Source organism: Vanellus vanellus, assembly GCF_965231255.1.
Source record: "Vanellus vanellus genome assembly, chromosome: 2".
Taxonomy (NCBI): domain Eukaryota; kingdom Metazoa; phylum Chordata; class Aves; order Charadriiformes; family Charadriidae; genus Vanellus; species Vanellus vanellus.
The window spans coordinates 99,922,517-99,939,954 of NC_138906.1; the positions used below are offsets into that span (position 1 = coordinate 99,922,517).

Sequence of the window (17,438 nt, forward strand, 5' to 3'; positions counted from 1 at the left end):
ATTAGTTCACAAGGCAAAATAAAGATAAAATCTACATTTTCTACAGTCTTGTTCGAAGCATTTCAACTGGCAACTAAGACCTACATAGCTGGTTGGTTTGCTTTTTTTATTCTGTTGTATTAAAATTATTTTATTTTAGGTTTTCAATGCTGCTGCTATTTTTAGCTTCACTTCTGTTACTATCACCTTTTCCCTATTTTTAAGTTGTCATTTGTTGGTATTCTTGCTGTTTTCTTCTTTGTTTAACTGCTCTGTGTCATTGTTCCCCAGTGTGTTCTCCAAAACCCAACTGAACCCAAGACTTCAACAACATTTCAATCATAATTGCTGGAATTTTACATTTAATTAAAATATATCTGAGTCAAATACATCCAGAAATATCTTGCAATTCCACTCTCAACCGATAATCTGCAGGGTGCTTTGTAACTTGAAGAGGCAAAGTTGAGGATAATTTAATTGCTGTCAGGAAAAAAGATGTTATGGAACAGGCAAAGGGGACAAAACGGACAAATGCATCCTGTGTGTATTTTATCCTCTGGTCTGGAGAAGGGCCCGCACAGAGGAATGCTTGGCTCCCAAAACGTGCAGGAGGGCATTGGCCCTACTGACGTGAGGGTGCCAGCAATGGCTGGAAGAGGCTGTAAGAAATTGTGAGTGCAAGCTGTCTGAAGGGGGCTGTTCCCAGCTTCCAGACCCTCTGATGACAAATGCAGAGACTTCATCTTCCACGCAATGGAAGGAAAGCACAAACCAGGGCTGTTTCCCTCCATTTTAGAGAGAGTATTACCCTGCACAACAGCTGAGGCTGCTACTGAGCCCTCTGCCACACACTTTGTTGAGATCACAGAATCACAGAATGGTCTGGGTTGGAAGGGACCTCTGGAGATATCTGGTCCAACCCCACTGCCAGACCAGGGTCACCTACAGCAGGTTGCACAGGATGGCGTCCAGGCAGGTTTTGAATGTCTCCACAGTCAGAGACTCCACAACCACTCTGGGCAGCCTGTTCCAGTGCTCTGCCACCCTCAAAGTAAAGAAGTCCCTCCTCATGTTTAGATGGAACTTCCTATGTTCAAGTTTGTGCCAGTTACCTCTTGTCCTATCACTGGGCACCACTGAAAAAAACCTATTCCCATCCCCCTGGCACCCTCCCTTTAAGTATAAGCATTGATAAGATCCTCCCTCAATCTTCTTTTCTCTAGACTAAAAAGACCCAAGTGCCTCAGCATTTCCTCATAAGAAAGATGCTCCAATCCCCTAATCATCTTTGTAGCCCTTTGCTGGACCCCGGAACTGGACACATTACTCCAGATGCGGCCTTACCAGGGCAGAGTAGATGAGGAGGATAACCTCCCTTGACCTGCTGGCCACGCTCTTCTTGATGCACCCCAGGATGCCATTGGCGTTCTTGGCCACCAGCGCACATTGGTGGCTCATGGTCATCCTGTTGTCTACCAGGACTCCCAGGTCCCTTTCCACACAGCTGCTGTCCAGAAGGTCAGCCCCTAACCTGTACTGAGATCCACCAGGCCAATCTGGCCAGGCCATTGCTGTAGTTCCTCTGCTGGATACCTGTGAAGAGAAGACTTTTAAGAAGGACCCTCACTGCTGGCTCTTGGTTCCCCAGTGACTCAATGTGACCAGGCCTAGCTGAAGGGACTACTTCCCTCTCAGGCCAAACCCTTGGAGGTGCTCTCTTGGGTGCTCACTAGTAAATCCCAGGGTACTGACCATGGATCTTCAGTCCAGGGCATCTCATGTTCATGACAAAGTCCTCAGAAAACTGCACGCTCCTTCTCCCAGGGAGCTGGGCTGTGCTCACTCTCCAGCTGAAGGTCAGCCTTCATGAGCTGACCAGGTGCCACACGTGACTTCTCAGTATGATTTTTAAGAGCATAGAGAAGTCGTCTGGGGAATGAGATTGATTCAGACCAAACTTGTACTTTGTTGGACCACAGCTAATTTGATTATCTGTGCTGCTTCCAAGATCTTCTACAATTGACTTATCAGGATCATTTGTCATTTGGCCATCTAGTCTTTGACCAAAAGACGGGCTGAACCAATACTATTTCATTAGCATCTCCTCTGTCTCCAAGGGCTCTGCTATAATTAGTATCTCTTTTACATGCACCACAGGGTTTTCTAAGAGACCTTTCCAAGCTGCACGCCTTTTAGGATGACTTGCTCAGATCCTGGAAATCCTTTTCTGTGATCAGGTCCACTACAACAACTGAGCTGGGAAATAAAGGATTCCAAACAAAAAGTAAAGTCTTCAGTGTAATGAAGTAGAACATTTTGGTGTCAGAAACAAGGGTACATAAAATTCCTAATAATATGTAGACTTAAGCAAAAATTATACAGCTAATCCTTTTTTTTCTTTCATTTTAATGTACAGGTTTTCTCCGTATTTCAAGGAGAAGGGATGGGAAATAGGGAGAAAAGGGAAAATCTCTAGTGTTTTAACTTCAGAGAAGTGCTGCTGAGATACTTTTTGGCTTGAATGAGTTTTATTTTTCTTGACTGTGAAGTCGTAAGATTTGGGGTCAATCAAGTTTCTGAAGGAAGAGAATTCCGCATTAAGAACATTCGTCTTTCTCTTTCTTGAGAAAGGCTTTTAACGCTTCTGTACTGTCGATGATAAAATATGGAGCAAAAGGGTGGGAACATTTAATATACTGGAGCTGAAACTAAAACCTGGACAATGAAGCATGAAATGAAGTATGCTTGATATCACAGGGAAACAGAATTAACAAATAGGTAAGAGAGAAAGTATGTAAAAGAACAATCTTTATGAATAAAAGGACACTAGGATGATTGTATCTTGAAGAGGACAAAATTAAAGATGGAATGCATTTATGAAGAAAGAGGTTACAGCATGTGTAATCATCAGAACACTTAAGGATGTATCATAAAAGTCTCTTTTGTCCTCTGAAATATTTCAAAAGTGATACACGACTGGATTGCATGAAGAACACTGAGTGCTTCAGAGGTGCAGGAATTTAAAGTATTATAAAGCAATTAAAAATTACATTCATTACACCGCACTGTTTAATAGTTACATACTCGCCTCTTTTGAAGGAAGGACGCTCTTCTGTTTCCAGTGACAAGGTTTCTTAAGGAGAAACCATAACAACAGGAGAAACATAAAGAGTTTCTATAACCTTGTAATCACACATGTCATACACAATGTACTATTTTCTCTCTTTAACGCAGAAATGCTCAGAAATAATATATAGTAGATGCTTCAAATTATGTTTTCTGTGACAGAAGTTAATTCTAAAGTAAGTATTCCCTGAAAGAGAAACAGAGAAAACATTTTTACATGTCTATCATTTGTCCTTAGAGGACACAAAACAAATATGTTTTTTAAAGCTTGACACCGGTATTATTCTGTGTGGCCTCCGGCTATATGCTTTTTCCAGTTTGTAGAATTGAAGGGATAAGAAAACAGCTTTGCATTAAGAGGAACACATTGTACAGGTTAATCATAACCATGCAGAAATCAAAATGCTGCCAACAAAATAATGGCGTACTAGTGCCAAGGGAGTCACCGGGACGACTGTGAGGGAAGCTGTGGGAGAATAACAACTCCTTTGCATGTGGGGAAGTATTTCAGGCATGTGCTTCTAAATTAATTATTGATGTGGCTGAAACAGAAGTTTTTACTACTGTCGACAATAGCAAATACTCGTAAAAATTTAATTGGCTAAAAGTTAATTTCAGTGTTCCTCGATCAGGAAATGCATTAATTGAGAAGACCCTTTTTTAAGATGTTTAAATTTTAAAGGGAAATAAAGCAGAAAAGCAGAATCAGGCAGGGGAATTTAACAAGTGTAAAAATGTTGACAGAAGTGAGAGCCATTACTTAGTCAATATTGTATCAATTAACCAAATTAACCATAGTCCCTAATGAGAACTAAGTAGAATGGCATAATTTTCTAGTTTGTCTGACTCGTTCACATTATACATTATGTGTGTACATTAGTGTATACAAATCAGACAAACTAAAAGGCAGTGCCACATAAAATGTGGAAGAATTAGACAAAACAGTGTTTGTAAGGATTTTAAATGCTCTAAATCCATTAAATAATAAATAAATCATACGTTGCAGTGGTGACAGTTGCTACTTTTGAAGGAGAGTGGCTAGTCTGCTCCCAGCTACAAGCTTTCCTCAGGCTGCCATGAGAACATCGGAGAATCCCTTGCCTATATTCCAAACAAATAGCATCCCAAGCCATTGGTAGAAGTACTGACGGATTTTTAGTTTAACTAGTTAAATGATAGCTATAAAAAATAAGAAAGGTGAACACGAACAAATTTGTTGTTTAGATGTGTGACATCAGGCCGAGACGGAGATAACTGCAACGATAAGTCTTTTCAGGTAATACTGACACTGAGTTTTTAATTCACCATCATAGCTGGAAAGTACAGTATAGCCCTATTTAAATAATTGAAATGGAAACCTACATATATTATTGGGGGGCAAAGCTTGTGAAAGATTTTCTCTTCACTTACTGAGTTTATACTTTTAGCCCTGAGCGTGTAACATCCCTATTCCTCTGAGAAGCTGTTGAAAAGAATCTGCTCAGAGGGGACAACATAAAAGATAACAGCATGCAATTTTCTCACTGGAGTAACAGGACAGCCTTTAGTTCCCTTTGAATATAGGGACTTGTGGGTAACCCAGGAAAAGCTCATATATTTGCTATGCCTGCCAAGTGTCTGAACACAGCAATAAACTCACAGAAACACCTGAGAAGGCCACTTGCCCTCCAAATTCCTCATATGAGAAACTGTGCGGAGAAGCTTCCCTTGACACTGGTATGGAAACCATGGGGGAATAAGAGAAAGTGTTCGCACCACTATGAGATTCACTGCAACTTTTGTATTTTCTCTTTTTGGACAGCAATGAGAGCGAAACGCTTCAGTGAGCGATATTGCTGGCACAGAGCCTCATTTGATGTAGTTGTGTCACTGTTTATTACATATGGTAGCATCCAACAGAAAAATATGTAAAATTGATTTTATTTATTTATTTCAATATTGACGGTCATAGGCAGGGGGTGTTTCCTCACAATCCTATCATTTTCTTACTGAACTTCCTCTGTTAAAAAGAAAATTAAAACCGCTATTAATTGGTAAGGGCCAGCTTTCAGCCCTGAGCTACAATCATTCATGAAAAAAATTGTTTGTATTAAACTGTACAGGAAATTGTCCTAAGATCATTTCAGCTATAAGGATTACATAGAAAAAAGACACCGCCTTCTAATGCTGTATTGGTCTGTGACAACTGTGGTCATCTAACAGGTGCCACAAAGCTCCTTCCCATTGTAGCGTACTCAAATTGATTACCGCCATGTACTACAGTAAATTTGCCCAAAGTATACCTAGATCACAGACGTGTACAAGCCTTGTTCACTTTCACCCGGCACTTTGGAGACTTGCACATATATTCATTTGTAAGACAGTTAAAAATTTCAAACGATGCAACAAACTACAAAAGAAGAAGAATCGATGGGCAGTCTTTTGTTTGTATAGTTTTACCAATACTGATAACACAATATCACTAGGACTAGATCTAATCAATATTATCCACTGAAAATAAACTACGTACATTGTGAAATTTGGATTTTTAGGATCAAATTTTTGTAGTGTTCTTATGAAAAGGCTACAATATACATAGCCAGTGGCAAAAGCATTATGCAGTATGTGTTCCTGTTTAACTGAAGCCGGCTTACTTATTAAAAGAAAAGTCTTCTGATGGAGCTTATTTGTACAGAAGCTCAAGATTTGGTCTGAAAGGGCTGCTTCATGGGTTAATGTATTCACCTATAAATAAAAGCAGTGACAGCTCTCCTGTCAGTACACGCTGATGGACGGTTCCTTTTTCCACCATTACAGCCTTGTGAATGTGGGAAAATTAATTTAAGTGGTAGTTAATTTCTAATGAATTTCACTCAAGCGGTTAATATGGTCCCTTGATGTTATGGTAACCTTCATGGATCATTGCATTATGTAAATAAATTCTACTTTATGCTGGTTTATTTAAAAAAAGGGAAGATTGGTGAGTCCAGTCAAACCTTCACATATATAAACATGCATAACATTTCTTAAGAAATCACTAAAAAAAAGACTGTTTAAGAGGAATACACTTGATATCCTACAAAGCGTACCATTCATCTTTATAAGACACATAATTTTTATATAGTTTTGGCAGGATCATCTATTATTTGGAACTGAGAATAAGACAACTTTTGGAAAGGAAACCCTCTTCACTCAACATTGTAATAGAAATGCAGCTTGCATGTCCTTGAGGGACTCTGCAAGCCCTTAGATCAGCTGTTTGGCACAGGCATGAATCACTGGACAGGCTTCACACATCCCAGCTCCCACCTTATCCCCTCTTCTGGGCAGAGACCTCTGACAGAGCGTGCTCCGCAGAGAACATATACATGGCATCTTACTCCTCAAAGTCACTCAGCTTCTTCCTACTTACTTCAGTGGGGTTTAGATCAGGCCTGTGCTATTTTACCAAAACTCTAAAATCTCTAAAAAAAAAAAAAAAGAGTGCAATATTTGTTTTCAAATATGAATGGGTTTCAGTATCCAAATTCATGTATATGTACCTTTTGAAAGGTAATGAAGGGTTTCTTTTCCTGTGTCACACATACTACTTGAAAGATATAAAAACCCTTGTGTAGGCGCAGAGATTTCTATGGTGCGTGTGTTAGATGGCTAAGAAGCACCTGGAATTTTTGACACCCCTGGTGGTATGTGTTGGAACCAAACTTTTCTCATCCTCATGAGGAACTGAGTAAACTATCAGTCCAGCGAGAGTTCAGTTTGCGTCCACCTCTGGAGCCCGCAACATAGGAAAGACCTATTGGAGCGAGTCCAGAGGAGGGCCACAAAGATGATCCGAGGGCTGGAGCACCTCTCCTATGAGGACAGGCTGAAAGAGTTGGGGTTGTTCAGCCTGGAGAAGAGAAGGCTCAGAGGAGACCTTATTGTGGCTTTCCAGTACTTAAAGGGCGCCTACAGGAAACCTGGGGAGGGACATTTTACAAGGGCATGTAGTGATAGGACGAGGGGGAATGGCTTCAAACAGGAAGCAGGTAGATTTAGACCAGATATGAAGAAGAAATTTTTCACTCTAAGGGTGGTGAGACACTGGAACAGTTTGCCCAGAGAGCTTGTTGAGGCCCCATGCCTGGAAGTGTTCAAGGCCAGGCTGGATGGGGCTTTGAGCAATCTGGTCTAGTGGGAGGTGTCCCTGCCCATGGCAGGGGGGTTGGAACCCTATGATCTTCAAGGTCCCTTCAACCTAAACCATTCTATGACTCTATGATTCTATGAAACATTGGCTAGTATTTTAAAGGCATGTTGCTTTCCCTTGTGAAAACATCACCCCTTATATATGTCTAAACTTGGGGGGGGCGGGAGCAAAATAGCCTTTGCTCTTATTTCATCTGTCAAAAAAAATCCAACAACAAACATCCCAAAACATAAGCTTTTTGTTCAGTCTTTTGGTAGCCTTATGCAATCAAACCACTTGATGACAGACAACAATTAGTGTGTATCTAGGCATAAGTACATTACAGCAGCTTGTCCAGACAACTTATGACCAGGAAACTTTAAACTGCTGGCTCAGAATATTTTTGGCCTATTGATTTCATATATTTTTAAAATACCGAAATACCAGCAGTAAGTACCACAAGCTTGTAAGCTAAATTCCACAGTGTAAAAGGGTTCTGATATGGAACACAAGCAATGATATGAAAATAAATGGAAAATAGGATTAAATGAAACACGATGTAGCATGTGTACATCATGTCAAACGTAAGTATCTTTCTTTGACTTTTTCTAAAAGAGGAAAATATAGTAGATCTATCAGGATTTCAGGAAAACGTGACAGCTCATTTATGCAGTTCATTAAAACAGAGAAAAGGAGGACTACCTAATGAATTTTAAGGTTGGTGAGGAAGTGACTAAAAATGAGCTGTTAGATGGGTGTGCCAAAACCCCAAATATTTTTTCAGAAGAGCAGCTAGTTGGGTGTCCCTTCTGACCTAGCACAAAAAGTGGGATGGTCAATCGAATGTGCAGGCAAGGTAGCAACAGGAAACCAGTATGGGGGAAAATGGAAATATTGTATAGGAAGAATAAAATCACCCACGAACTGAAGGAAAGTAGGCTGCTGGCTACTTGTAGGACAAAAACCTGTGCATACTAGTGGTATCTCAAGTAAAGATGCTGAGGCACCAGTGGGAACTGGCCCACAAGCTGTTCAAAGGCAATCCTAAAATATCTATGGTGAGGTGTGTTTCCAAGAAGCACAGAGATAGACATTCATGTGTCATATTGGCAAAACCAGAAATATTTGGGAGGACAGAATTATATAAAATATTTCAGGAAAGATTAACTCAAACGGTGTATGGCGTAGTCAATAATGTCTAAGAATGTATGAGAGGAAGCGCTTGTAGGCAGAGGCAATATCTTTTATTAGACAATTGAGACAGCTGGAAAAAAAGCTGGTAAGCTTTGGGCATACGTGAGAATGACTTGTATACCCAAAAGCTTTCCCATTTTTTTCTGACTACATCAGTGATCTAATAAAATATATTACCTCTCCTTACAAACCTTATCTCACAAATTCAAAAGTTACACAAAAGGCCTATTAGGATGATGAGAGGAGCAGAAAGTCTGCTTCACGAGAAAAGACGAAAATGACCTGTTTAGCTTAGGAAAACAAAGACTGAGAAAGGACACGATAGCTGCCTAGAAATAAATATCAAGAGGGTAAATTCCCCAGGAACAGAAGTGCTATTTAACATAAAAGATAATGTTGGCATAAGTATAAACAAGTCCTGAATAAATGTAGAGCTGGAGCTAGAAGAAGATTCGGAAGAGGAGGGAAGTTCTAGACTATCTTTCAAAGAGCGGTGTTAGCAAAAAACACTTAATTTTCAATGCAGAACTTAATGAATTTATTTAAATAATATTACGTAGTTGCCAGAATAGCAGGGAGTTGGAGTTTATGTATATATACTGCTTTTATGACTTTTTCCAGTGACCACCATTCTGCCAACACGCTGGCCTATAGCTGATTGTGACCATACTACTCACAGGCAGCATCTTTCCAAGTGCCTGGAGACACTACACCTACGTAATGCTTAAGGAGACTCCAAATGCTGAACGTTTCACAGGCCTGAACACCAATGACCTCTACCTCGGCCCCTACCAATAGTGCTCCCACCACAGCTCTCCGACCTGCTGCTCATGCCACACGCAGTCACTGTCTGATTCACGCTTAGCACCCGACTATGCCACCTCTCACTGTGAGCCTTAATGTGGGATAGTTCGGCTCTTCACTTTTGCAAGCAGCACAAAGAGAGGCACCCAAAACTCACCCGAAAGGATCTCCTGCCACAATCTCCTTGTCTTTCCTTGCCTATTTTCCCCCCTGAACCCCTCTTTGAACATCAGACATTATAAATCTTAAGTTTCTTTAAAAAATATCATTTCCTTACCATGTGCCCAAGACAATGAGATGGGTGATTTGCAGCCTTCCATGTTTGTGCTTTCATTGGAGGATGCTGAGGATGTCTGCTGCGTGCAGAAGGCCATGGTATGAAGTAATGTGAGACATCAAGGGTAGCTGGAGTAGTACCAGAGACCTGGGATGGGCTGGAGAAACCAGCTATATTGCAGATGAGAATAAGCTAGACGAGTCTGGACTCTGAATGGTTTCTGGGCTTTGTCTGAGGAAAGAAAGCATCCTGGAAGCTCTCCATCCCACGTGCAGGGCAGATGATCAAGTGAACAAGATGCAGGAGCAAAACCAGAGTGATTCAGACTAACTTATGAGATGTCTCATGTTTCAGAACTCCAAAAAAAAATCCTAATATGTATATATATATATGAATTAACAACTGCTTGAGTAACATATATCAAAACATAACTGCGAATGGGAACCATCATGAAATTTGAATGTCTTTCATTGTGGTTTCGGAGGTATTAGGACAAGTGATAGATACCCTGTGTTTTTATTAGAGATTTGGGAGTAATATAGATCAAACACTGATAAATTCAGGGTAATAAAAATCAGCAAAGCAGTAGTAATGATAACAAAGTCACGGGGAAAATTTTATGCTGTTCAACACACTGAACCTACTCAAAACAATTTTGTCTTGTTACATTCACGTGCAAAGTTGTAGACCTAGAAGTCGGGTGTTGCAGCTACACCTGTAGGACAGAGGGTTCTGAAGTGTTAAGCAGTGTAAAGCCTTTACCGGTCATCGAAAACTGACAACAAACATGAACTCTTTACGGAAAATTGTAGTCATAATGTGATCTTCAGGTGAAGGAAGCAGAAGATTGGTGAGTGCAAAGTTCAGCAGTATTTTAAACTCAGTGTTCAGCATCACTCAGGTTGATTCTGCTTACAGTTCCTGTGTCTACATTTTTAAAAAGAAATGGGGTGAGGGTACAGAAAATAGAAATATACAAAGGCTAGAAAAAATATTTTATAGTGAAAAACTTAAGATGATTCACCTTATTAGCTTATCAAAAGACTAAAGGGTGACTCGAATTTAGTGACCCTGTATCTTCTGAAGAAAAAAAAAAATACAGGCCTCTAACAATGAAAGTAACTGCAAATTAAAGCAAACGAGCTCACATTTTTAACAGTGAAGTGACAGTATTTTGGAACGGATGTGTAGCTGCATGACTGGCTGCTCGCCTGTCTGCTACGCGGTCTCTGGCTGCAGCCCTGTTTTAGGCTCCATGTCTTTACCTCAGACAGGACAGAATTCTTCAGCCCTCAGATTGAGCCCCGGGCTACCGTTTCATATTTACTGTATTGTCATCCACTTAAGTACGTCCAATAAGTTCCCTTTTTGTCACTATGCAATTGGTGATCAGGATGAATGACCAGACAACTTTCTTAAAACCAGCTTGTTATTTAATAGCAGGATGAGCGTTCAAAGCAAAAACCAAAGTACTTGGCACACAGTCTACATGCAACGGTTCTTATCTAAAGCCTGAACTTCCTATGAAAGTGACCTGTTTTAGATATCTCAGTCACTGCTTCTATAAAGAGCAGCTTCCTCGGTTATTTCCTCTGAAGTGATGAGTCCCTTTTTAAACTGTATGGACTCTGAGACTGCTTGTTCCCAGCCTTTTCCTCGTTTAGGCACTGTCCGTTACCAATCTTCAACCATGTACAACACAGAGCCTCACATTATTACCTGCCTGTTCCTTTGCTTGCTTTTAACCCCTAAACGGAATCAATGTATCTTAAGATCAAACAACTTCACAAAGTTCACATTTTATTTTCCTTTTTGCACAACGTGGCACATAAGAAAGGTGGCTTCTTGACAAATACTGCTCTCTTTCAACACTGTATTCACATTTACAGACAACGGCTTTCAAAGTCCGATGCGCAAGTTTCTAGGTGAAATGGTGAATTTTCCATTTCTGGACGCAGGTGGATAACTCCAGCAAGTGACAGCTTCATCTTGGGTGCCAATATTCTCCCCGTCCCCACTTTCATCATTTTTAGACCGGGCTCAGTGTCTTCACTGTGATGAAGCTCTTATAAAGACTGCTGCCTCCACTATGAGTGGGATACGAAACAATAACAAAACTGCTGCAGTTTATCTCCCAGAGGTATAGAAGTAAACCACCACCACTTACCTAAATAAACTGGGCTGTAAAGTGTGACAGTTCAATAACAGCTTCGTGGGCTGTTCAGCTATTCCTACAGGAAGACAAATTCAGTCCTGGAGAGCAGAGGAGACTGGACAGGTGAGGGCACAACCCCTCATAGGTGTGATGAGTTAAACTATCCCAGGTAGTTGGAAAGAACCCAGCCCCTTCTCAGCCTCTGGGACTAGCATGTTCACACCCCTCCCCCCCCAATTTAAGTGGTACAGATTTCAAGCTCCAAGTCAATAATCTGATGTGCTGCAGTAGAATGAATGGAAGTATTTAAATGTATAATCGGCCTTATTAATCTGAATGGCACTACTGTATCCTTAATTTACATCTTAAAAGTCATTTGATAAGTTTTCAGCAGCATGTATCAAGGTACGTCCACCCTTGCTGACTCAGAACTTTAGAATACGGTGACACTGCAGATACACGGAAACCAGCTTTGGTAAGGAAACCTCTCTAATATCAGGTACATGGAGCTCACTGAGACCCTGGCGTTACAGAAAAGATATTCTGAACAGAGCCTGCAATCGCACGTTGTGTCCATTTGCACTGTTAAACAAATAAGGGAAAGCAGCCCGCTTCTCACTTTCTTTTTCCTTGTTTCAGAGTATTTATGTTTTCATTTTATTTTTCTTGTAAAATAATACTTCCAACTTTTAATTTTCCTTTGCCTGGCCATAGACTCATGGATATTACGGAATAGAAGAGTCATCTACTTCAACTCTACAAATAAAGGAAAGTTTCCAATTGTTAATACTTTGCAAAGGCATTATCAATTGCTCTTAAGGTTTGGTCACTCTTGTGCTCTTTTTTTTTTCCTTTTTTGCTTATGTACATGGTATGATAAAATAACTGGAAAAGCAACATGGTGTCTAAAGAACCAAAAAATAGCTATTGTTTTAACTGAGTCTGGGAAACTCACTTTGGTGGTGTCAGAATCCAGAAAAGTCACCTGTCAGTCAGCTAACCTCAGCATGTACCTCCTCGATCCGAGCAGACACGGCTCTCCCAATACTACAGTTCCCAAAGACTTCTCCCGCACCTGTCATTATTGAAGAGCTATTGCCCTGAATTCAGCAACCAATACTGTAATTCCCACGCACACAACCACAGACAAAGTCTGACAGTCATTAATATACATGAGCTCTAAGATTTATCCTCCGGTTGACCTAAATACATCTCTACCTGTTGCATATCAGGAATCTGACAGTTTCATTCCCTAGAAGAGTTCCGAGGAGTTAAGCAAGTTCAGTCACTCACAACTGCAAATGATTTTCATAACTGTACAATGGACAGTCACAGGAGACATCAGTTGTCACCCTCCTACTCCACTGTGGGAATTTAAAGAAAAAGGAAGAATTTCTGGAAGGGGTAACCTAGACACAAAACCAGCAGGAAACCAGAAGCTGAAAATGTAATTGGAGCCTGCATCTTATTTCAGTATTTAGTGTAAGGATTCTTCTTCCTATGTTATTGGGTCCTGTTTTACCCCCTAAACCATTTTACATTCTAGCTACGCTCTCCTTTTCATCCCCCTCCCTTTCATCTTCTGCCCGTATAACATCTGTGGAGGGGAGAGGGATAAAAAACGCAATTATGGAACTAACATAGATTGGTATTTTTAGTATTCCAGGACTAACCTTTTGGCCTGGACAGCTTAAGTCGCAGTTGCGTACCCTATCCTTTGAAAACAGCTATTTAAGTAGCACAACATTTAGAGAGTCTGTAACGAAGGATGCGAACCCTCAGCTACCAACCACAAGGCTACTGGCTGATGTTGCTTCAGCTTCTAATTGAAGCTGTTGTAAACAAACCTAATATAGACATGTGTCACCAACAGCTCTAGTAACCGTCCTCATGTCATCCAACTTACAGAAAGCTATAGAATCTGATTTTCTTTTAGAACGCCTCTGTAACGGTTTGTGGACATAAACTAAAAAAAAATGGTACTTAGAAGTGTGAGATTCAGTACTCCTGCCAAGCAGATGGAGAAATTGAGACAAAGGCAAAATTACTTTTTCAAGATTGTACAGCAAGTCAATGGCAAAGTACAATTACAATTCAGAGCCTTCTAGTTTCTAATCCTATAATCCTCTTTCCAAAATCTATTAGCACAACCAAATATGCTGTTTCAGTGATGGCCGTGAATGCTCCATTCTTTTGAATGCTCCACCCCAGGTATCACAAACTGACTGTTCAGATGACGATACATGAATAATTTATAACCATGTTAAACATCTGAATTCAAATTTCTTCACATCTCAAGTTTGTGACTAGCAGCACTAAACTCAATGGCTTTAATTGTGAACCATTTTTTCCTGATTATGAGTTGTTGAAATAGGCTGCTGAGCCAGCACTCTATAAAAGACTTAAGTCTCAGGCTAAAGAGGGAGATGAAAACGTAGTAATTTGTGCCCCCCTCTGCTGTACAGTAATCCTCTCCCCAAATTCTACTCCCTGTTGCTGAGTGTAGACTGTATTTGACACACACCAGCCTGGCGTGGGTAAATCTGTCTCCAAATCCCTCACACTACTGCATTCAAGAAGTCTGGCCAGGGATCAACTGCTGCTCCTTGCCCTGGCAACTCGTACTCGCAGGTCTCTCTCTCTTTCTTCACCACCTGATGTTGCTCTTGGCAAGCGAGACCAGGTTTGAACACCTCCCCAGTGGCCCACCAGCACAATTTGTCTCGTACCAGAGAGCTGCCCTTTTCTCTGACAGGACCAAGGGGCTGGAGGAGCTGTTAAGGAGGCAATAAGATTAGCTGCCAATTATCTTTCCTGAAAAACAAAACCCAACCCAGCACACCCTCACTTCATCCAACAGCCAACTCATTCAATCCACAGCTGAGTCCTTGCAGTCATCACCCTCCAGGAAAGCAGGTGGGCCTGGAAATCACTGGGTTTTCTGGACATACTTTTACCTGTTTACATACACTGTTTATCTTAAAGGTGTACTAATAGCTACACTCAAGAGGTATCACAGGCGTTCACAGCATGCAGGCCTTTCCTTCTGCCGGAAAACAACACACAGCGCACACCTAGACACATGTACCATTAACTCTAATCTGAGAATCAGAGCTTTTAAAATCTCCGATTGCTTAGACTGCTTAACTGGCATAGCATGTTAAAGAAAACTTTTCCAAGAAATTTCTGCTTACATTTTATTTACATGCCCAACCTACGGGTATTTAGAAAGTAGAAGTTCTTATTTCTGAGTGCCTAAATTTCAACAAACTTTTGAAGTACAGCAAGTTTTCCACTACTTCAAGGTTCTTTGCTTACAAGGAGGCTTTTACATTTCAAATCGCTCTGTCTCTCTTCAGCCAGATGAAGCTAGCCATTTCTCTCCCCCTTCATTGCCATGAACTTGTTTGATGTCCCCCTAAGGTGGCCATGCATGTTAACCAACCTGCTCCTCTCTCCAAACCCACATTTCTGGCGATGAGATAGATGAGTGAAAAGACAAACTGCCCAACACACAGGAACCAGTCAATAACTATGGCCTCTGCGTTGCTTAGCCACAGCTTTCCAGGCTTGGCTTCTCATTGTCCATCAAGCACATAGTAAAAAACCACAAAATTATAAAAGTTACGGCAATTTTAAAGTTGTGGGATTATAACTGGGCAGAAAAGTTCTTCGAGTCATCAAACTATCCAATGGTACAGCAACCTCAAACACAGTGCTCAAACAGTTTCACCTCTTCCAAGTTGGGGACGCACGCTCACTGTACTCCGGCAAACATGTAGCAGTAACTTCATAGTTGTCCAGAAATTTACTTTGATACCTTCTGTTGAGAACTTACAGTTTGCAGGAAGATCCAACACTCCTGCCTCAAGCATAGCCATATACAGAAGCACAAGGAACGCCTTTGGGGATTGTAGCAATTTTGCCTATCTTATTGTAATCCATGGGTACCAGTCCATTAGAGTTTGCATTCAACAGTACGGCTAGCTATGTGACCTCTGAGGCATTACTGTTCCCTGTCATTATCTCCACACCTCTATTAGGAAAGTTGTTTCAAGGGACACAGGAAAAGTTGTATAAAAAGAAAAAAAAAAAAAAAAAAAAAAAAAAGGATAATTCTAAAGCCTCACTGATTTATGTGAGTGAGCCTAAAGCTTTGCAGAAACTTCAGGCAAATTAGCTGGAATCTGAAATTACTATTTTTATGTAGACACCTACGCAAAACGGTTTACAAAGTCCACCCAAAAGGCAATGATTCCCAGATGTTGCCTTTTTATTTGGGTTGTTTGGGAAACCGTAGAATAGTAGGTACACCAGAAACATCAGAGAGGACTTCTCCAAAGGAAGAGGGGGCTAAGAATACTTCTGAATACACTGTGAATGGTCAATATATCATTAAATGACAGTATAACTTAAGAAACTGTTTATCACTTTATATTAATTAAAATACTGCCATCTCCCCTCAAAAACCACAGTGACAAGCAGCAAGGGTTATTTACACTGGCACTACTGAAGCTACATGGGATTATGTCCACTGCACCTCAATATTTAAAAAAATGTTTACCTTATGTATGAACCAAGCCAAAAGCCAGCACATTATCTTTCAATGTCACATATTTAATATTCTTTGCCACCTAAAAGCCCACCTGAGTTTGAAACTACTGGTTCTTTTATCATTGTTTTCAACATCTAGGGTTTTTTTAAGAAAGATTCATTCTATATTGTAATAATGCACAATCAACAGAGGGTTTTTTTTTTCATTTTGCTTTAATTAAAAACACAAATGCACCTCAGAGTCCAAAGATTCAGCTTTGCCCTTACTAACTTAACAGTGAGGTGATTTTAAGTAAGGCTTCACGGCTAAGATAGCAAAAGGCCCCGAACGTCGTGGCTTCCCACTTCGCTTCTCAGCATCCATGGTTTGAAGTTACGGCAAGGGCCGTCAAGAACTCAACTCGCTCTACCTTAGCGTTAGGACGAAACTTTTGTCACCTACACCATTTTGCGATTTGTGTCCCCCAGCAGTCACCTCTCGCAGGTCGTGGGGCAGCCAAGGAAGAGTGAGGGAGCGGGCCCAGCCGCAGGGACGCAGCAAGGAAGGACCCCCCGAGGCCCGACCGCCGTCTTCATCCTCTCCCCTCGGGGGCCCCCCGCTCTCGAGGACCCCGCTCCCGGCCGCCGGGCTACAGCTTCCGCTGCTTGTGCCGAGGGTTGGTTTTGCAGTAGATGTAGAGCCGTCCCCGCCGCCGCACGATGTAGCAGTCCTTACAGCGCCTCTTCAACACGGTTTTCGTCTTCAGCCCCGCGACGAACGCCGGCGGCCCGGGCAGCGGCGACACGACCAGTAGGCCGCGGGGGGCGGCCGCCCCGCACCCGGGCGGCGGCGGCAGCGGGGCTCGGCTCACCGCCGCGGGCAGCGCCGCCACCGCCGCAGCCCGCCACCACGGGGCCAGGGAAGAGAAGGGCGAACGGCCCAGCGGGCCGAGCGGCCCGGCGGCGGCGGCCCTGGCCAGGAGGGAGAGCATGCTCCGCGCCCTGCGGGGACAGCGCACCGGTGAGGACACCCTCCCTGCTCCCCTCTTTCCACTCCCCTCCCGTCACCTCCACGCCACCCGCCGCCGCCCCCAGCCCTAAGGGAAGACACTGAGCACCGACCGCCTCCGCCGATACTCCCGTCTTCGGCCCGCGGCCACCCGCTCACCGCCGCCCCGGTCCCGCCTCAGCCGTCACCGCGCATGCGCGCACGCGGCGGC

The 17,438-nt window shown here is 42.1% G+C and overlaps 1 protein-coding gene across 1 annotated transcript; it reads right to left on the reverse strand.

Moving 5' to 3' along the window:
• Positions 1–16,445: 16,445 nt before the first annotated feature.
• Positions 16,446–17,428, reverse strand: MRPL36 (mitochondrial ribosomal protein L36). Its single transcript, XM_082479576.1, has 2 exons — positions 17,341–17,428; positions 16,446–17,220 (listed from the first exon to the last, which is right to left on the reverse strand). Exon 2 carries the CDS (start codon positions 17,208–17,210, stop codon positions 16,869–16,871), a length of 342 nt encoding a protein of 113 aa, XP_082335702.1. The 5' UTR covers positions 17,211–17,220; positions 17,341–17,428; the 3' UTR covers positions 16,446–16,868.
• Between the last annotated feature and the right edge of the window lie 10 nt (positions 17,429–17,438).

Bases quoted from the DNA above. Each gene is read 5' to 3' on its own strand.
- MRPL36 (XM_082479576.1), bottom strand. From the start codon at position 17,210: ATGCTCTCCCTCCTGGCCAGGGCCGCCGCCGCCGGGCCGCTCGGCCCG.